The 21,231-nt window shown below is 44.3% G+C and overlaps 1 protein-coding gene across 2 annotated transcripts; it reads right to left on the minus strand.

The window, feature by feature from the left end:
- Positions 1–4,101: 4,101 nt before the first annotated feature.
- Positions 4,102–20,571, minus strand: LOC128415175 (mitotic-spindle organizing protein 2A-like). 2 transcript variants are annotated; one of them, XM_053391067.1, is made up of 4 exons: positions 20,396–20,571; positions 17,969–18,087; positions 8,479–8,667; positions 4,102–4,504 (listed from the first exon to the last, which is right to left on the minus strand). In XM_053391067.1, exons 1-4 carry the CDS (start codon positions 20,545–20,547, stop codon positions 4,362–4,364), a joined length of 603 nt encoding a protein of 200 aa, XP_053247042.1. In that variant the 5' UTR covers positions 20,548–20,571; the 3' UTR covers positions 4,102–4,361. The 2 variants fall into 2 exon arrangements, with proteins under 2 accessions (XP_053247042.1, XP_053247043.1); XM_053391068.1 differs by having other exon boundaries at positions 8,530–8,667; positions 20,396–20,570.
- Between the last annotated feature and the right edge of the window lie 660 nt (positions 20,572–21,231).

Consider the following 21,231-nt stretch of genomic DNA (forward strand, 5'->3'; position numbering starts at 1 on the left):
GTGTTTTCGCCAGCTAGGCAAATAGCACTAAGACAGAGGTATTTAGATCAAGAAAATGCCAGGGAGGAAAGAGTTCACAAAGGTCTCCTCTGCTAGCCCCGCACATAATGCAAGAACCGAAGGAAAGCCTGGCAGACAGATCAGGCCAATGGCCCACCTGGTCCAGCATCTCATTCTCACCGTGGCTGAACAAATGCACATAGGAATCCCGCAAGCAAGAGCTCTTTCCCACCTGTGGCTTTTATTTCTTAAATTACTATACCGCCCTTCATCCGAGGGTCCCAGGGCAGTTTTCAATAGAGAACCATGAAAATAAATAAAATAATAAATAATAAAATAAATAAAATTTATTATTATTATAAAATAATAAATAATAAAATAAGAACAATAGCCCCACCCCCACCAGTTTAAAAGGCCAAAGGTTGATTAACCAACCAAAGGTTTCCAGCAACTGGGATTCAGAAGCCTGGCTGCCTCCAGCTGAGGAGGCAGAACAGTCACTGTGGCTGCTAGCCATCGACAGCCCTCTCCTGCTCCTCCAAGACGGCGCCCCATCCTCTTTTAAAGCCATCGTGGCTGGGGATCATCACTGCCTCCTGTGGGAACGTGTTCCATCGTTTAACTATGTGCTGCATGGAGTCCTTTCTTTTATCTGTTTCTGCAATAGCAGTGCTTGTGCTGGGGTTTCAGCCATGCCTATGTTTGCAAAATAAAAATGCTTTTCATTTAACTGCTGTCTCTAGCTTTAAAAATATAGGCGCCCTCTGACAATGGTTGCCTGTGGACGGCTAAAAGGCTGCTGGCTTGGCTAGGGCCCAGAGCCCCTCAAACCAAGGGAGGGGGCAGAAGAGGCTACTCTGCACAGCTGCCCCTTGGGATGTGGCTGGACTCCAGCTCCCAGGAGCCTCAAGCAGCTTGGCCAGAGGGCAGAGAGGGCAGAAGATGGGGAGGCATAAGTCCCCCCGGCCGCAGGCTCCAAAGACACCCAAGTCCAACTCCACCAGCAAGTCCTGTGTCTAGGAGTTCAAAAGCAGCAGGACACTGGGTTGTCCATGGATGGTTTCATTGAGAGGATGAAGGCACCAAGAAAGGAGGTGGCGCAAGGATGGCACCCTGAGGTGGCTCTGTTTTCTTTTAACACACACTTGAGGAACAGGGTCCAGTTGAATGCAGATTTCAAAGCAGCGGCCCAGCTGCGGGGGAGGAGGAGAACAAGGAGCTACTCTGCTTCAGAGGAGGCCCTGGCAATTCAGGGCAAAGGCCACACAGGAATGCAGGCGAGAGGTCAAGGCAGCAGATAAATTCTGTTGAAACTGCCGAGTAGCATGTGAGTCTGAGGGATCAGAAACGAGAGGAAGTTGCTAAGGATCAGGACGAGGGCTCTCACCGCTGGCTGCCAATCAGAGCAACAAGGGTGAGGAAACACTGCAGGGCAGAGGTCAGGTGGCCAACGCCACCCCTGCAGGATTAGTCGGCTGCCTTTCTCCGGGCAGAGTCGCAGGCTGATCTTGCTCAAGAGGGCAGCTGCTTTCAGATCCTTCTGATTTGGCCCTCCTGGCAGGGACTTTAGACTCAGTCCCAGGAGGACTCTACGAGAAGCCTTCCTGGAGCAGATCCAAAGTTAATCTCGCCCGGCATCCCGTCTCCCACAGTGGCCCACCCAGACACCCTGCGAAGGCTGGAAACTGGACTTGAGTTCAAGATGGGCTCCCTCTGGTTGCCCAGCAACTAGCCTTCAGAGGCACCTGAGCTCCAATACTGTGGCCATCGTGACTGGTAGCCACCCGTTACCTTATGAGTTTGGCTGATGTCTTTCTACACATTGCCAGCTGTCCCATCCCATCCCGTGTGAAGAAGTGCCTCCTTTGGTCTCTCCTGAATCTCCCACCTCTCAGGTTCATTTGATGACACACACTCCCTGCCAAGTATTATGCAAGAGGGAGCAACTCTTCCCTTGACCCACTTTCTCCCTTCCATGAATAATTCTATAAATCTGTATCATGTCTGCCCCAAACTTAAAAGTCCCAAATATTATAAGCTTTCACTTATTTGCATAAATATTTATATGCCAATTTATAAGTATACATTCGTAACCTGGATCCCGAATGCCTTGTGAGTCGAACATTTTGGCTCCCGAACACTGCAAACCTGGAAGTGAGTGTTCCGGTTTGCAAACATTCTTTGGAACCCGAATGTCCAACGCGACTTCTGCAGCTTCTGACTGAGTGCAGGAAGCTCCTGCAGCCAACCAGAAGCTGCACTTTGGTTTCCGAATGTTTTGGAAGTTGAACGGACTTCCGGAACAGATTCCGTTCGACTTACAAGGTACCACTGTAGATGCAAATGAATAATGAAATATATCTTACCATAGTGGAGAAAACCATGGCCAGATTCCTACCCCCATTTGGTCGACTTTGCTTTGGCAATTATAAGAGAAGTGGGAAAGCTTTTTCTATGTTGCCCTGGGCTCCTTTAGTAAGACTATAGGGCCACTGACTTACCGGGATGTGAAAGTCAGGAGCCACCCACAGGTAATAAGAACTATGGCAGAGAGACTGTCAGCAGATGAGCTGTTAGCCATAACTGTATTTCCATACTAGAAAAGGCTCAGCCTGTTGAACTTCTCCATGCTGCACAGCTGTTCAAAGTTGCAAGAGGCCTGCTCTTCCCCAGCGCAACCTCTAAACCAAGCAAATACCTCATGTTTCATGGGCTAGAGAGGGGAAAATAACAATATTTAAGATATACAGCTTAAGATGTACATGCTTTGATAAATTCAAGAGTTGCTAAAAAGCAAGCTGTACATTCTAAGAGAATTTCTGGTGGTAATTTATATAAAGGTAAAGGTACCCCTGCCCGTACGGGCCAGTCTTAACAGACTCTAGGGTTGTGCACTCATCTCACTCTATAGGTCGGGAGCCAGCGCTGTCCGCAGACACTTCCGGGTCACGTGGCCAGCGTGACAAGCTGCATCTGGTGAGCCAGCGCAGCACACGGAAACACCGTTTACCTTCCCGCCAGTAAGCGGTCCCTATTTATCTACTTGCACCCGGGAGTGCTTTCGAACTGCTAGGTTGGCAGGCGCTGGGACCGAACAACGGGAGCGCACCCCGCCGCGGGGATTCGAACCGCCGACCTTTCGATCGGCAAGCCCTAGGCGCTGAGGCTTTTACCCACAGCACCACCCACATCCCTGGTAATTTATATACAGCTCTTAATAATATGCCGGTCATCTTTTTCTTATTTTAGCAAAAAGAATTTAAGCTTCTGATATTAATATATCCATTTAAGTGTTTGTATCATCAACTCACTCCCACTTGGCCCCTTGGGGGAAGGAAAGCAGTTAACCCCCCTTCCCTTTTGACTGCTGCTGCCACTCATGTAACAGCCCCTCCTCTACAAGACCATTTCTGGCTAAGAGGGACATGGAGGACTTGCTCCAGGAAGAACCCAAGCTCCCCATAGCTCCCCAAGCAATGTGTGGCTCAGAAAATGGAATGCTCTGGAATGTGCTCTTCTGTCCAACTGATCTAAGGACTGCTCTTCATCTTTTCCTTTGCAGCTCTGAAGCTGCTTAGAAAGGAAAATTGTAAATTTCCTTGTAAAATTGTAAGTAGTTTTTTTTAAAGTTTATTTAGTTTTGCCACAGCCTGATGCTTATCAGCTTTCCGTGATGCAGAGGACAGCTTTTCCCTGCTGGCACCAGGGTTGTGGAATGCCCTCTGGGCTCACCTACAAGATCATCAGCTCCATTCTGCTGGCTCGTGAAGACAAAACCTGCTGAGGCAAGCATTCCCCTGAGCTTGACCTTCCTGATCTGTTTTGTTTAACTGTTTTAATTGCTCTGCTTTTTAACTGTCTTGTTTCATTGTCTATTTTAATTATGGATGCTTTGCTGGAATTGTTTCACTGTGCATTTTAATTATTTATGGATTTTATCATTTATAACTACTTAGAAGAGATTTTGGCATGCCACAACAATGGGAGCATAGTGGGATTCAGTAAACAGTAAGAGGATTCAGTTCCATACTATAAAAAGTTGGCGTGCTTTTCTTTAATTGCTAAATTCCCCAAAAGGAAAACAAATAAATGAGAGAGAGATGCACCAACAATGTCTTTATGAAGGAAGGACACACACCAGTAACAGGGAGTTACAACAGAATATCCTATATCATCAGCTATGACCACATTTGGAATTTGAAAACCAGCCCAACCGTGATGAAACCAACCATCATCTCATGCTTGTTTTCTTGACAGGAGCTATATGTGACATTTTGGAAAATTACAAATCCATCTTGACTAGGTGCATTCACTACATTGCAATTTCGCCATAATACTGGAACTACCAATCTTCCAAACATTTATGTACTCTTCACGGGACATCCAGCCTTCTGCAGCCTGCTGCCACTTGGCTGCCGAGGGACTCGCTGAACAGAGCCTTCACGGTTGCTGGGATCTAGCAGAGCTTGGTTCCCAGTTGCTGCAGAGCTGGTTCTTGTTCTCCCTACAGGAAAACAAAGGGATGCTAACTGCAGAGCTGTATTGTGACCAACTATCAATTGCTAGCATTGCTCAAATACATAAAATTTGCCTAAAGTTTATCTATAACACGATATACTCTTAAGTTTGCTCTTTTTTGCTTTTATTATTTAATTTTAAATAGCAAGTCAAACATTAAAAAGCAAGTTAACACATGTAAATAAACACAAGCTGTCAGATCAGTAGTTAACATAGCAGTCCATAGATATCACTCTTACTATTTAACATAATATGAGTAATTGTCTCTTGTCTTTCACTCTGTCTTACTGAGGATCATGAACAAAACTATACTTCACCTAGGAAAGTATGTGCGTAATATTCAATATCAGTCATAGAGTAGACCCAATGAAATCAATAGACTATTCTGAGTATTACCAATGTCGGATATCATCCTACAGGTTTATGGCATCAAGAACTTTGTTGTTTGAATAAGAAATTTTAGAAGCCAATTTCTTTATGGACTTGTGATGTCAGCCTTCTCTGACCCATATATTTATTAATTTGGTCCTATATGCCAGATAACATGTTCTCAGTACCTATGAAGGTGGATCAGTTTCCCCACCCAATTATGGGCAAGTGGTCATACAAACTGTGGTCATTATGAAATTCTCACTGGGTGCTGCTCATTTAAGGTAACCAAATATTATTACTAAAGGATCTTTTGGTAAATCATGACCAACAATACTGCCAATAGTATTATTTCTGCCATTAGAGTTCCAGTATTTGTGGAAAGGTTGCAGAAAGTGAAATATGTTTACTGTAGAGGCTTGAAAATGCTAGCACTGATCTCTCACTTTGTCTTACTAGTGTTAAATACCATCTGAATAGTAGTTGTGAGCTACAGTCTGACCAAATATTTAAGGAAAGCAGCACACTAAGCCAGACTGAAAGAGGAGCTCAGCTCAACATCAGCAAAGGCTTGCTTCATCCATCAACACTTATTCAGAATTCTTATCCTAAACTTTACTTTTACAAACAGTAACTATCCAGGTAGCATAACCAAGTCCACCATCCATTGCCTCTGACCGTCAATACTCCCTGCAACTGGCAAGGGACCTAAAGCCAGCAGAGCTTCTCTCTGTGTATTCCTCCCTCTTTCCTCACCATACAAAAAAAATATTCTCCCTGCTGACATCATCTTCGATTCTTGGCGTAAGAGGGAACTGCTCTGCATTTAGGAATCCTGGGCCTCCTCCAAAATAGCAGGACTATTGAAAGCAACAACTGCACAACACACATTGAATTTCTGTTAAAAGCAGAAAAGCTTGCACTTCCTCAAACAATTCAGCAACTCGCATCCCTCCCAACTGACTGGTGGGGCTGAGATTCAAGGACACCTTTTGTCTAGATGTCCCAGCTTCTCCTCACTGGGTCCAATTTTATGACAAGGTATTTTTCCCCCTTACCATTTGCATCAAAGTGAGCAACTATGTGGCATTTCAGGGTGAAAACATAGTTCTTCTAGTACATAATAATTTATCACAATGCTTCAGAAGGGTATATTTCAGATTCCCAAATTAAGATCTAGCAACTATTAAAAGATGGTATTCTATGCTCTTGGCACTATAATACTGAATGGACATATTCAGGCCTATCTAAAAAAGTAATACTGTAAGCCTGCAACTTACGCGGGGGTAAGTTGCAGGGGATAATGCCAAAATCACATATAGCCAAAGCAGGCTGGATGCAATGACAGGTGGGAGTACCAAAGACTTTTCTCCCCAGATGCCAGCCCCCTTTCTGCCCCCATTTTTTAATTCTATTTTTATTTTTTGCCAAGCACATAAAGCTGAATGTGCACAAGTTAAATCATGCATGTAAGTTGCTGGCTTGCTGTATTTCCAAACAGCATCCACAGAAGTTACTGCTACGCTAATATAATGTAACACTAATATAACACTGCATATAATAGCACATTGTGTCACCATCACCACCAAGTGGAGAGAACAAGGTAAAAGCAAATCCCGAGCCTTAGGATTCCCTGGGACTCTGGTTTCCAGGGCTGGAGGAAAGGGGTGGGGGCAGAAGCTGGTCATCTCTGGTGCCATCTCCCAAGGAAAGCTATACATTTCTTTGTCACTTCACAGAATCACGGAACTGTGGAGCTGAATGTGACCACGAGGGTCATCTAGTCCAACCCCCTGCAATGCAAGATTTTTTTTGCCCAGTACGGTGGTAGCTCGGGTTACAAACACTTCGGGTTACAGACTCCACCAACCCAGAAGTAGTACCTCAGGTTAAGAACTTTAACTCAGGATGAGAACAGAAATCACGCGGTGGTGGAGCGGTCGCAGCGGGAGGCCCCATTAGCTAAAGTGGTACCTCAGGTTAAGAATGGACCTCCAGAACAAATAAAGCTTGTAACCAGAGGTACCACTGTATTTTCCCCTTTCATAAGAGTCCATCATTATGTAGACCTGGAATTTTTATTCTGAATGTATCTATCCAAACCCTTGTGCTATTTGAGAAATTTGTTAAAGTCCATCCTTTATGTTATATACCAAGAACTCCAATCAAAATCTTAAAGCAGGAATCAATCCTCCTCAGATGTTACTGTCTATATGGAAATCTGTTTCTATTCCTCTCCAAGCCTTCCTCCTCCTCCAGAATCCAGTCTCTCTACATGACCCTCAACCATAGGAACCAGTCAGCCATTCAGGGAATCCAGTTTCTCACTAGGCTCTCCTGCACACACATAGAATTGCCAGATACTTTTCCACAGAGGGTGAAGTGGAAGCTGTAGGGGGCTTTTCATTTGTACAGAGAGGTAAACCCTTTCTACTCAAACATGATTAATCCTGATGGGGCAGGTGGCTTACCAATGGCCTTTACCAATTCAGCTGCAGGGTGGATCCCTCGGCTTCCCCAGAGGGCATTACTGCTCCTAAGTGTCTGCAGCTTCCTTCTGCAATTCCAGCCTGAGACCTCATGCTTCCTGGTGCACACAGAGCACTGAAGGGCAAACAGCAGCCAGTGCCAGCTGCAGATAAAACTGCTGGGGAGCAAGGAAGGGACAAAGAGGGACAGGGCAGAGGAAGGAGTCTCTCTCCTGTGTATATGCAAAGGCATTCTGAAGGGGACACACACACAACACTCAACTTTATATTGCCACACGCACACAAAACTGCTCTTGAAGGATTTGCCCAACGTTTTCAAGAACACTGAATTCAGGTATCAAAAAGAATGGACAGAACATTTTAGCCCAGAAGTCTGAATTCCGAAAGCTGAAGATTCCAACGCTGTATCTTAGGATGAACAGGTTATGCAGTCTGAACAGAAAAGGAAACTGTACAAGCACTCCAAGCTCAGTCAGAGCATCTCAGAAAAGTAACTCAGCCAGAGCTTTCCAGAGCACATGGCAGCACATGACAGGCTAATGCATTTGACAAAGGGGCCTCTGCACGCATTGCAATGTTCAGGTGTGTCTGAACCAGGCTATCGTGATCCCAAGTAGCAAAAGGCACATGGGTGGCATAATCCAAAATAGCTAAATCTATGCATGTCATGGGAAGGCATTCATTCCTCTGTGGACGCAACCCAGTCTGCCTTTTTGGTCTTGACATGCAGCCCCCTCAGAAATCACCAGAAACTTGAGTCACCTCTCCTGCCAAGAAGGTGCATTTAGGATACGCCCAAAAGAAAATATACCGTCTTCCACATTCTCTTAATAAAGTGGTAGTAGTATTAAAAGCTTCCTATGTTTCCTCCCCCCAAATGCCATCTCGTTAAAACTGCAATGAGCACTACACAGTGTTAATTTTGTACAAGTTAAAGTACTAACCACATTTACTTGGAAACAGGTTCTGCTGAAATCAATAGTACTTACTATCAAGTAAATGTGTTTAGGATCTGGAAACAAGGGAATAACTTTTTGAAGGGGATTCTCTTTTGGTCACAGAAGGCTGAATTAAAACCCAGTAGGTAACGAACACACACAACCTGCAAAAGGAGAGAACAGGCAGCAAGAAAACTGGAAAGAGCCAGGGGGACCTTGAGAGAGAGGCGAGCAAGCTGCAGCAGGACTGTAGACCACAGCCTTAGTAACTCTTATTCTCGGAGGTCGAAGGGCAGAGGAAAGTGAAAGTGGTGCAGGGATTTTACTGGTCTTGGCAGAGACAAATGGGGGCTCTAATTCAAAGAGAGACACAGAAACAAATTAGAAACACCACATGGCGATAGACACAGAAACAAACTTGCAAATGCTCAAATATCCCAACAAATGTTCAAAGATGTATGACTTGAATGCTTTGTTACACAGGGTTATGTAATCATGGCTATTTTTACTCCCCCTATACAATTCACAATTAGTGGAATAATTCTGCATAGATACTTGTATTATGATCTTTTAGCCAGGTTGAAGGATTTAGGAGGAAACAGGGGCTATATCACCTCTATTTCAATCTCTTCAGTTGTCTTCTTGCAATTCTAAGCCATTATGTGATGCACCAAAGGATCTTGATTTTGTAAATATGCATATGGATTTCTGTGAAATGTTCCTGATAAGATACTAAATGACAGAAGCATAAGCAATGCATTGGATCAATTTTGCTCCATTCTACTTACAAAGAGGCACATGCATGGGAGAGAAGAGAAAACAAGGTGAGGAGGAACCTGGTTCTGTTGTGGCAACCTTCATTGTGGCCGTGACCCCACTGACCCACGAGTGCACAATGCAGGCACAGCTTGGGGGGGATTCCTTTGTGCAACAGGGTGAAAAGAGGTTCCACACAAGAGGCATTCGTGTTTCTCCCAGACTTTCCTTAGTCTCAAAATCATTTCCTTCTCTCAACAGTCCTAAATCACCTAAATATGTTCACCCCAACCACTGCACAAGACAGCTCACTTACGTGTGGTTAGGATTTTGTGTTTCTGGAGAATGAACTTATACTGCCTTTGTTCTAACTCAATGTAGTGTGGTAAAATTGACACATAAGATCTCTTTAAAGAATTATAATATAATAATCATGAGGTCATGATTATTCAACGACTTGCTTCAACTTGTTTTATGCTGCTCGCAAGGGAAGCCAGTGTGAAACACTCCAGTTGTTCTGGAGTTGCTCCCATCACCCCTGATCATGCTGGCTGGGGCTGGTGGGAGTTGTAGTCCACATCATCTGGAAGGTGCCCAATTGGCTGTCCTTCCCCTGAGCAAGAGTGGCTGACAGATGTTAACGCCTGATGCTTCACACCAGTTCTACCTCTGTGTAAAACCATTCACCGGCTGAATGGCTCCCTGAATTCCCCGCCTTTGGTATCTTTCAGGGCTGTTCAGGAACCTTTTAATATTGCTCAGGCTGTATACCTCCGCTAAGCCAAGGCTAACGATTCATCAACATGTATTGTCACAACGTTACCAGAAAAAAATACTGAAGGTCTTTTATGATCACATAAAATAGCAGGTCATATATTCCTATCCAACATTGCTGAAAAAGTGTGGAACAACATGGGACCAGATACCATAAACATAGGAACTAAAATCTGAAACTAGTGATTTTGTGTCAAAAATACCCAATGTGAAAAAGAGGCCTTGCTCCCAAAGGATTGGGAAGTGAGCAATAAAACATCTGGGAGATGGAGGCAGCAAATTATGAGCTATTTCATCTAATGCTTGATCCACCTATATTTGTGGAGACATTACTAAAGAAAGAAGCAGAAGCTTTGTTCAAGAAGAGTTAGCACGACTTTTGCAAAGGCAAGTACTGCATCATCAATCCTCTGAGTGTTAACAAGCATGTTAATAGAGGAAGATATTATATACTTTGAACTCACAAATATCCCCTACCATAGTGGCAAAAGTTATCCTCATATGAATCAGTAACTGGTCAAAGAACAGGAAAGAGGATAGATGCAGGATATAAGCTGCAGAGTTCGCAAGGATCTGGAGTGACTGGTAGCATATAATACAATCATAATACAATCATATAGATAATTTATGATAGTATTTAATGATGCCAAGCAAATAACCCAATGAAGCAGAAAGCTAATCTGTGAGCGAGCAGGTAAGGGGAGGTAATAATGAAAAGGCTCCTTAGAAAGAAATTTCCTCCAGACCAGGGGATGGTAAGAAGATAAAATAAACAGTTCAAACAATTAAAACAGGGTCCCGAAACCCAGAAAGGCATCCAAATTGCAAGTTGAGAAGCTTAAAAAGTTAGTGTTTTTTAAAAACTTTTAAAAATAGCAGATAAAACCTTTTTGCAGGAGCAACGCCAAGCCTCTTTATATAGATCCCTGCTGTGCCACCATCTTCCCAGCTAATCTGTATTTGATTTATTGTAAATTGTTGCTTATTTCTGGAGCTTTCTTAATAGGTTTTATTGGATTTGCTGGTTTTGTAACTGGCTTTGTAATGGCTTTTAGCCAAATGCAGTAAATGATTGAAAGTATTTAAGTAATCTGAGTCAGATGTACAGCAGTTCAATAGGAGTAAGTGGGGGAAAATAATTTCAACTTCTGTACACTGATGAGGCCTGAACTGGTAGTGATTAACCAGGAAAGAAATTGGGAGGCCATGCTGCACCTCTCAAAGATGATGTTGCTGCAACTGCTGTGAAAAAGACAAATTCCAGGCTTGGGGTTATTTATTTATTTAATGTGTCCACCGCCCTTCTGAAAACGTGAGTGCCAATTTGGGCCTCTGCCTTCCTACCCTATACATGTAATATGAAGCCTTCAGCTTGCTAGACTGTTTCATCTGGGTACCAGTTTGAGTCTGTAATGCCTTCCATAATCAATTCTGTGGCTGTAGCTGAGAATACATTCCTGGTTGACTCATCTCAAAAGGATACCGTGAAGCTGGGAAAGATGCAGAAGAGGACCGCCACCATGGCCAAGGGAGTCGGAACATGATTCCCACGGGGAAAACTAATGTACTTGGAACTTTCTGGTTTAGAAAAGAAAGGAAATCATTGGGGTAGGAAAGCACGATAAAAGTTTATAAAAATTATGCATGTTGTGGAGAAAATGGATAGAAAGAATTTTCTTTTAATATTAGAACCAGAGCCATACAATGAAACTGAGTGGAAGTTAATTAAAAATGAAACGTAGGAGCGGTTCCTAAAAAGCGTTCTTCAAGTAGTCGTTAGCTGGAAGCACAAAGCCAAATGATCATCTGAAGCCAAATAGATGAGACCTGCTCTCCGGATATTATCCAGGTTTTGCAGCAAGCTTCATCAGTCCATAATGCTAAATAATATAGAATACAGAATGGCATTCCAGTTACAACAAACGAATGCCCACAAAATACATGCAATACAGTGGTACCCCGGGTTACGCACGCTTCAGGTTACATACACTTCAGGTTACAGACTCCGCTAACCCAGAAATATTATCTCGGGTTCAGGTTGCTTCAGGTTGAGAACAGAAATTGTGCTCCGATGGTGCGGCAGCAGCGGGAGGCCCCATTAGCTAAAGTGGTGCTTCAGGTTAAGAACGGACCTCCAGAACGAATTAAGTACGTAACCCGAGGTACCACTGTACCCATCTCATGCATCTTAATCACTCAACACGGTTCACTCAAGACAAAAGGTACTCACAGGCACAGCAAATGTAGAAACTATAGAATGTAGAAACTGGTGATGCCAAACATTTAAATACATTACAGGAGCTTGGAATCCTGTTAAAATATAGAGTTTGGGATATACTCGCCGTATAAGACTACCCCTGCCTACAGCAAACTAGAGGCAGCCCCCCCAAACCTAAAGCCCACCAAGCGCCGCCGGGGCAGAGCGTGCACCCCTCCGCTGCCTCTGCCGCGATCAGCAGCAATCGGCCGTCCAGCAAAGCGGCGGGCTGCGCTCACCGGCTGGTAGTTCTGGCAGTTGTGGGGATGCCCAGCTCCTTGGAGCCCCGGCCGAAGCCGCGCACCACCTTGCCGTGGGAAGGGGAGACTTCTGCGGTTGCTGCTGCTTCGGGAGGCGGCCAGGGATGGAGGTGGGGGGTGGCTCTTACCATCCTTCTGCCCGTCGCCGTTCCAAGCTAGCTGCCGCTGCCACTACCTGCCACAACCATATCCGGCGTATAACACGACCCCTGACTTTGGAGAAGATTTTCCGGGGTCCAAAAGTTGTCTTATACACCAGAACATATGGTACTCACAGGCACAGCAAATGTAGAAACTGGTGATACCAAACATTTAAATACATTACAGGTGCTTGGAACAATGTACACATGATAGAGATTGTTGATAAGGAAATTTGTATGGAATTAGCAAATTTTAAAACTCAATTAAAATCATAGGAAATGGACAAGTTGGTGCAGATCACAAAGAAGGAGTTAAACACTTACAGATCACAAAGAAGGAGTTAAACACTTACACTGAGGAGATTAAGAAATTGAAAATGCAGAAATTTAATAGGGATAAAAATGATTATGCCCATAACAACATACATTGGTGGATTAATGACAATAAAAAGGGTAATATCCAACCCAGAAGACACGATAGCAACAGACCACGTGATTTCCCTAGTGATTATGATTCTATCAGTGCTTCCAGCCATAGTGACAGCGAGATGGAGAGAACTAGGGAATTGCAGCTTAGGTCCAGCAGGCGTTATCCGGGGAATAACGCCGGGGAAACGCCCGTCCTGGAGGAAAGGATTCCAACAGAATCATTTGTTGTTAATTTGTCTTCTGACGAGTAAATTAGAGTGGAATTAAATATACTTAAGAAAGGATTGGGTTTTGTGCCCACACCTGGCTATTCCGCCTTTCAAACTCGCGTAGACGTTCATAAAATCATTCATCAAATTAAGCTTAGAGACTTTTTTGCAGGCAAGATATACCAGCCTACTCCATTGAGAATTAAGTCCCGGTTCAATCCTGTAACACACAATCATTATATCCAAACATATCACTCCTTAGTGTTAAGAGATATAGAGAAAATCAAGTGGAAGAAACAGTATAAATCCTTCAATTTGTCTAGGGAAGAAAACAATTTTCTTAAAGAGATTTCTGAGAAAAAACATATTGTTATTAAACAAGTGGATAAGGGAGGGGCCGTTGTAGTTTTAGATAAACAAGTGTATGAATAGGAGACCTTTCAACAGTTGAGTAATCACAATTATTATCAACCCGTGAATTATGATCCAACTAATGAGGTCAGACGTAAGCTTTTATTGGTAGTCCAAGAGGCGTCTTCCCTTGGTTTAATATCTGACCAGTTAGCTGAATTCTTAGTACCAGAACATAGTGGTGTTCCAATTTTTTATACCCTCCCCAAAATTCATAAAGGAATTTCCCCCCCTCCCGGCCACCCCATTATCTCTGGGTCTGGGTCCCTCCTTGAGCCTGCAGGACAATTTGTGGATTCAATCCTTAATCCTTTGGCAATAAGAACCCCATCCTACATTAAGGATACTCAACATTTTATTTCTGTCATAGAAGGTCTCGCTGTTCCCTAGGGTGCTATATTAGCTACTTGGGATGTTGAAGCTTTGTATACTAATGTTTCATTGGATAGGTTACATTCCCTGGTTGAACAAATATTGCATGACAATAATCAAAATGATCCGCTGGAACATGTATTATTCAATCTGTTGGACCTTATTCTTGAAAATAATTTCTTCCGCTTTAAAGAACAGTTTTATTTTCAATGCAGGGGTGTGGCGATGGGCGCCCATTGTGCACCATCCCTCGCCTGTGTCTATATGCGTTATTTTGATTTAGAATATATTTTGAGTGATTTGAATCCATTTAGGAAGCATTTATTGGCTTATTAACGTTACATTGATGATTTAATTTTTGTTTTGGACCAGGATATATTCTTGGAATTTGACATTTGGTTAAATCAATGTGATACAGCTTTAAGATTTACTGGTCAAAAGAGCGAGGTTAGCATTTCCTTTCTAGAAGTTGAATTATTTTTTGTTACTGAACGTAATGAACATGTCATTAATTTACTCCCATTTTGCAAACCTACTGATAGGAATTATTAACTTCATTATCATTCTAACCATCCAGTCCAATTAAAAAAATAGTCTCCCGTTCAGCCAATTTATTACTTAAAAGAAGTTCTTCCCTTGATACTGATTTTTTAAAAAATGCTGCATCTCTTTCCTCTTCATTAAGAGATAGAGGCTATCCGGAGGAAATAATTCAAACGGCCTTTGAAAGGGCTAAAAGAACTTCTAGGCAGGAATTGTTGGTACAGAAACCCAAAAACAATCAGGACAGGATTTTTGGTTCTATAGAGTACAACTGTTTATCTTCTTCTATTGAAAGAGTGATTAAGAGACATTGGCACATCATTTCCCATATTCCAGGCTGTGAAAATGTGCCCTTAGGGACATTCTTTCCCTAATGAATACCATAATGACGACCCACACACTACCCTGAAAGGGCATTATAGATGCAGTCATTGCACATGTTGCAGATTTGCTTTGCCCGTGAAATCATTTACCAACACAATAAATGGGCGAAAGATTGTCTTGCAACAGTTTACAAACTGTTCTACAAAAAATTGTGTGTACTGTATCTGTTGTGCTTGTGGGCTTTTATATGTAGGTCCTGTGCAATCAGGACTAGAATTTATGAGCATAGGTCCAAAATATGCAATGCTTGCCTACACGCCCCGTTAGTCCAGCATTTCCAGCAAGAGGCCCATACTGAAAATGACCTGAGATTTTTCATCCTGTGGACTTTTAAAAAACTACCTTTTAGATCTGTTGATGTATGAAGAGCCTTGATACAAAAAGAGTACAAATTAATATTTCAACTAGGAACCTTGTTTCCAAAAGGTTTGAATACTGAATTTGACCCTGGTTGTTATATATAAATCTATTTTTGTGTCTTTGTTTGTTTAGCAATAACAGGGAAGTGTTACTGTACCTTTAACCATGTATGAATGTGATTATTGATTCCAAGCACCTGTAATGTATTTAAATGTTTGGTATCACCAGTTTCTACATTTGCTGTGCCTGTGAGTACCTTTTTTCTTGAGTGAAATGTGTTGAGCGATTAAGTAAGATACAACATGAGATGGGTATTGCGTGTATTTTGTGGTCGTTCATTTACTGTAACTGGAATGCCATTCTGTATTATTCCATATTATTTAGCATTATGGACTGATGAAGTTTGCTGCAAAACCTGGATAATATCCGGAGAACAGGTCTCATCCATTTGGCTTCAATTGATCATTTGACTTTGCACTTCCAGCTAATGACTACTTGAAGAATGCTTTTTAGCAACCGCTCCTACGTTTATGGCTTTGTGCTTCCAACGACTATTTGTTCCAGCTATGCTGACATACTTATTGCATACATAACCAGTACAGCAATGAGAGAGACACTGGTACATTCTATGTTTATGAGTAGCTCCAGGCTTGGTTATGCACACTGCACTTTAGTTTGCTCATTGTCTAGTTGGTTTATGAGGTTATATACTTATTCTAGTAAAATTGTTGTTTATATTCATAAGCCAGTTCTGGTGTTGTTGGAAAGAAAGTGAAGTCAGCAGCCACTTCTCTGTTCCAAGTTTTGCCTTCCAAAAGCTGCTTTTCCAATAACAAAACAAAAAAAGAGGACTATTTTGTGTGCACTATGTAATTTGATGCTTAATTCAGAGGAGCCACAAATGTCAGGCTGCAGCAGTTGCTCCTCTCCACACAGCAGCACTCTTCTCCTCAATCAGAAAGATGGGGGGGGGGGGAGAGAATGAGGGCTCTTTGCTTATTTCAATGCCCCCTCTCAGCCTTAAAATGCAAGATCTATAGTCCTGACGTGACAAGAGTGCTACAATGAAAGTGGGGAGTAGGTGAACAGGAAGGCAAGATCTGGGCAACTTTTAGCACAGCTCAGGGTGGTAGATACAATATCAGAGATGGGAGAAATTAACAAGCAAGGCCAAACACAGAATAAATCCAGGGGGTTGTATGTGGGACCTCGGCAATTGATCAGTAGGAAGTCATCCAGTTAAGTGTTCTAGCGCTGCAGACTCCAGTACGGACCAGAAGAATTAACAGATCATTAGATATGTGAATGCATGAATGAGTGCTCACCAACATGCAACCGAGAAGGGCCCTGAAAGAAACCAGAGGGCGGCCTGTTGTGCTCAGCTCCCCACCTCCTGCAAGCTTGTCTCCTGTTGACCCACTTTCTTTCCTTCTCACACATGTGCCTTCATCTCAACTGCCATGTCTTCCTAGTGGCTGAACAGCTTCCCCATAGTCTTCACAGTTTCTACCGCAAACTCACCTTTTCTGTGCTGCCTTCTAGTACTTAAGCCTCATCTCCCTGGTCCTCTGCCTCCCGCTTTATAAAGCCTTGTTTTTGCCCTTCTCTTGAATGAGACTATAACCTGGAAACCAGATTATATCCAGTGCTAAGCACAAACATGGTCAGAATTGCTGTGAAGGGACCTTGGCTAAGAACAGACGGTGCTATGACATAAAATAAGGCCACCAAAGAACTACTGCTTCTGGTCAACATAGATATGCTAATTAGAAGCAATAATTCTGAACTATGACAGGCAAAATGTTTGTTCCTGATCTGTAGAAGAACAGTAAACAAGGTGAACAAAATTGTATCTGCTCTAATAATATAAATATTTATTGATCTTTCAAATGCTGCCTGAGAAACAGACATAAAGGGTGATCTGGAATGTATATCATATTGGGACTGCAATGCTCAATGCACTTTGACAAGTCTAATTGAAAATCAAAAGAATTTACTTCCCAAGAAGCCTAGTTAGGATTAGACTGAACGCAACACAAGAACGTACAGTTGCATTTTATTGAAAACTTGCTGACTCAGCAACAGCTCAGCGGCGGAGCTTTCCCTGACATCTCCAGGGGAAAAGACACACGTGAAACCCAGGAGAACAGCTGCCAGTCAGTGTTGACAACACTAAGCTAAACGAAGGGCTGACTCATAACAAGAGGGTTTCCTATAGTCCCAGCAACACAATACCTATTACACAGGATGTTATCTACAGCTTAGAAAGTGGATGTTAAAAATCAGTAAAATAAATTCATGCAGAGAGTGGCACTTATTTTTTTATCTTTGGTTTTAATGGATTGTGTGCAAAAGAAGATCAGGCTTGAGTGATATAGAAAGTATCAGAGGTCAGAAAATGGACATTTCACAAATTCTAATTCCAACTGCATAGCAAAGAGAGTAGTTTTAAAAATGGCTTTATACTTTCAAAGATGTTTAACTTCAGTCAGATTTGCATGATTTGTACAATTCTCAGTTTGCAACTTGAAAGCTATTAACATATGGAAAGAAAATGATACTGTAGGCCCATCCTAGCAGCTTAACATCTTCTTCAAATTGAGAACTGACTGTGGAAAATAATCAAAATGTAGGAGAGGTACTCAGATGCTTAAAGATACTCTTATCGTTGCTACTAATTTCCCTGGCACAAATTAAGCCCTGATGAGCAGCAGCCTTTAACAAGCACCTCTTTCCTTAAGGGGTGGGGCACCACTAACCTCGCGCTGGCTCAGGAGCAGCCTCAGCACTGACAAGCCTCTGCCCAGCACACATGGAGCGCAGCATCTGGAAAACAGCCAAAGGTGCCACATTCATGCGCAAAAGATCCAGCAGAATCCTAGAAGGGAACATAGGTAGACATTAAAAGTACTATACTAACAATTCATTGTCTGGAAATTAGATTTCCTGATTTGTTTCTTGTTGCTGGGTTGTTGTTTTTTGGGTTTTTTTTCAAAAACGCAGACTGCAGCTCACATTCTCTTTAACTTAGGCCCTGTTTTATGTGAAAATGTCATAGAATCATAGAATTGTCGAGGTGGAAAGGATCACGAGGGTCATCTAGTACAACCCCCTGCAATGCAGGAGTATTTTGTTGTCCAACTTGCAGCTCGAACCCACAACCCTAAGATTAAGAGTCACATACTCTACCGACTGAGCTATCCTACAGTCAAGTAGTCTTGAAACAGTTACCAAAAAATGTCCTGCAAATTCAAATTCAGTTCATAGGTATTATCCCCATATTGTGGACTGGAGTGGAGACCATGTGGCTTACAACATACCATTTATCCCCACAATGTGTGTGAGCTTTTTGGTCTGTGGGCCTAAGATGACCATGTCCACCCGCCCTACACCAGATGTCATATATGATGCCAGGTGTGAGGCAGGTAATGCTGTAGCTTTGAAACCCCACACAATCAGCTGATTGTTGGGTCTTGGAAAGTACTGAGCACTAAGCTTGACAATCAGCTGGTTGTCTGCATTTTGTTGGCTGTGCCTTTGCATGCATGGGCAAAAACGCATCACCCGACTCCATTAAGTCCATTGGCTGTCAGGTGGGCAGCCCTACCCACTTTTATTTTTATTGTTGTTGTTATATGCTGCCCATCTGGGTTGGCCCAGCCACTCTGGGTGGCTTCCAGCAAAATATTTAAACACAAAAAAACTCAAACATTAAAAACTTCCCTGTACAGGGCTGCCTTCAAATGCCTTCTAAAAGCCAGAGAGATGTTTACATGGGGCAGGGGGAGATAGCTCAGTTGGTTAGAGCATGGTGCCAATAACACCAATGTTTGATCCCCATATGGGAAAAATGTGTATTCCTGCTTTGCAGGGGGTGGGACTAGATGGTCCTGAGTGTCCCTTCCAACTCTACAATTCTATGATCCTATGGCTGCCTGAATCCAGTTCCACAGCCCTGCCGGGAACTATCATTCATACTGCAACTGAGACTGACAGAGGGAGTGGTTTACAGAAAAACTTTGAGCACAAGAGGTAAAAAACGAAGGTCCTGGGAGCTCCGAGTAACACAGGCAGAAGTACCTCTCTGGTGTCAGCTAATGCTGATTCCTCTAAGAGTGATAGCTTAGAGCAGATGCCACTTATAGACTACTCTGGGCTCCCTGGCCCCATAAGATACTCTTTCCTGCTGCATAATATAGTTGGGGGGCGGGTGGAATTCAAACATGTCACATGTAGTGCCTCTGACCCCTGTGGTTGTGGCAGCACTTAAGAGGAGTGCCAAGTGGCACTATTTCACTTCCTCTGCAATGTTATGCAGTGGCATTGGAGGGAGTCACCATCAAGGGACAGGGGCCTCTGAACAGCTGGCAGGCGAAGGCTTCCTTGCTCCCACAGGGAACTGGTTGCTTTTAGTGAAGCTGGTGCTGTTCTCTCCTTGCTATGACTGTCTGTGTGGTTTCAAGAGATCTTCTGTGGGTGGTGTTAGAATTCCTGCTCCATGATTGCAGTCATGGGATTGATGTCTTTCACAGGACGGTGTATGTTTTGACTCCACAGAGTAGAAAGTGAAGGAGACAGGATGTTTGTGTTACTGTGTTCCGTGAAGTGGGTCTACTGTCCTTTGTCCTTTTTCTATTTGCTGTTTGATGCTAGAGAGAGAGGGAGCCATGTTGCAGTGCTCCATATGTGTTTATATGCAAATAAAGTAGATTAGCCAAAATTCTGAGTTGCTGAGCTCTGTTACACAAACTGCAAACACTCTGTGGATCCCTAAGTGTGCAGATGTCTGTTGGCATCGGTTGATGTGATGTTCGGGCAGAATAAAGCCTTTGAAGCTCCTGAACCAGGAGGGAGAGAACATGCCAGCCGGGCTTGTGTCTCTGCCAGGGTCCTACTCAAGTGTAGGACGAGCTCCTGACAGGTGGGTGTTATTCTATGAATGCTTGATTCTTTTATTTAATAATGGGTTTACACACACCCCTCCAGCTTTTCACCTGCCCTTATTTATCTGCAATCTGCCTGGAGTCCCATCAGAGCAAAAGGCAGGAAGTAAATAACACGTGGCAATTACAGTAACCATAGTCTGGCTTAGCAATGCGGAGCCTTTGATTCCCCCTCCGGCTTTTGTGTGCCGCCTTTGGCGCGGATTACAAAGGCGCGTCACGTTACGCCCCCCCCCCGCTCACTTGAACACTTCCGGGTCGAGGCCGCTCCCCGCCGCCTGCGCCAGCTCGAACAGTTCTGCCTCTTCCGCCGTGAGGAGCTTCCTCCGGGGGCGAGGCGCTCCGGCCCCCGCCTTCGCCAGCCCCGCCGCCGCCTCCGCGCCCGGGCCAGACATCGCCCCGCCAGGCGGCCCGAAAGGCATGCTGGGAGCGTCGCCGCGCCCCGGCGCCCGGCCCTGCCGCGAAGAACTCTGGGAAGTGTAGTTGGCCGGGAGCGGGGAGGCGAGTCGCGCAGGCGCGGCCCCAGCGTAAAAGCTCCGCGCCGCGTCCTCCTCCCGCGCTCTCCCCAAGGAAGGCGGGGGTGCCGGGAGGGAGGAGGGGTCCGAGCCCGGCAGCGGCCGAGGCTGCCCTCGCCTGAGCCCTCGGGGCTGCTGCTGCTGCTGCTCGGCTCCCGCTCAGTCTCAGAAGCGCTAGGAGGAAGGAGGCTTCTCCCTCCCTCCCCCGCCTTGCGAAGTGCAGAGAGAGCCCGCAAAGAGCCCTCCCCAGCCTCCCCTCCCAGCCCGGACACTCCGGGAGAGGCCCGGTGGAAAGGAAGCCGCGCAAGACATGGCAGTTCAGGAAACGGGGCTCGCCCCGCGTAGCGTAAAAGGCCCGTGCCTCCCCTCCGTTGCCGCAGAATCCGTTTCCTTTCTTGCAGCCTCGGGCCGTGGACAAGGCGCTTGGAAGAGGACAGCCCAGCCCAGGGCGAGGCCTTTAAAAGAGGCCCGGGACTCGCCCTGCACTTGTCTCCTGGACCCTTGGCCTCCTGGCTCATTCAGGCCTGGGCAAGGCCCGTTGGGGAGAGGGCCAGCTGCCTGGAC

The sequence above is a fragment of the Podarcis raffonei genome, chromosome 6 (assembly GCF_027172205.1).
Source record: "Podarcis raffonei isolate rPodRaf1 chromosome 6, rPodRaf1.pri, whole genome shotgun sequence".
Lineage (NCBI taxonomy): Eukaryota > Metazoa > Chordata > Lepidosauria > Squamata > Lacertidae > Podarcis > Podarcis raffonei.

Bases quoted from the DNA above. Each gene is read 5' to 3' on its own strand.
- LOC128415175 (XM_053391067.1), bottom strand. From the start codon at position 20,547: ATGTCTGGCCCGGGCGCGGAGGCGGCGGCGGGGCTGGCGAAGGCGGGG. The intron at 8,668-17,968 runs GTTAGTGGTGCC...TCTTTGAATTAG, and splicing joins TGCTCCTGAGCCAGCGCGAG to AGCCCCCATTTGTCTCTGCC. The intron at 4,505-8,478 runs GTTGTGTGTGTT...GTTTTCCTGTAG, and splicing joins CCTGTTCTCTCCTTTTGCAG to GGAGAACAAGAACCAGCTCT.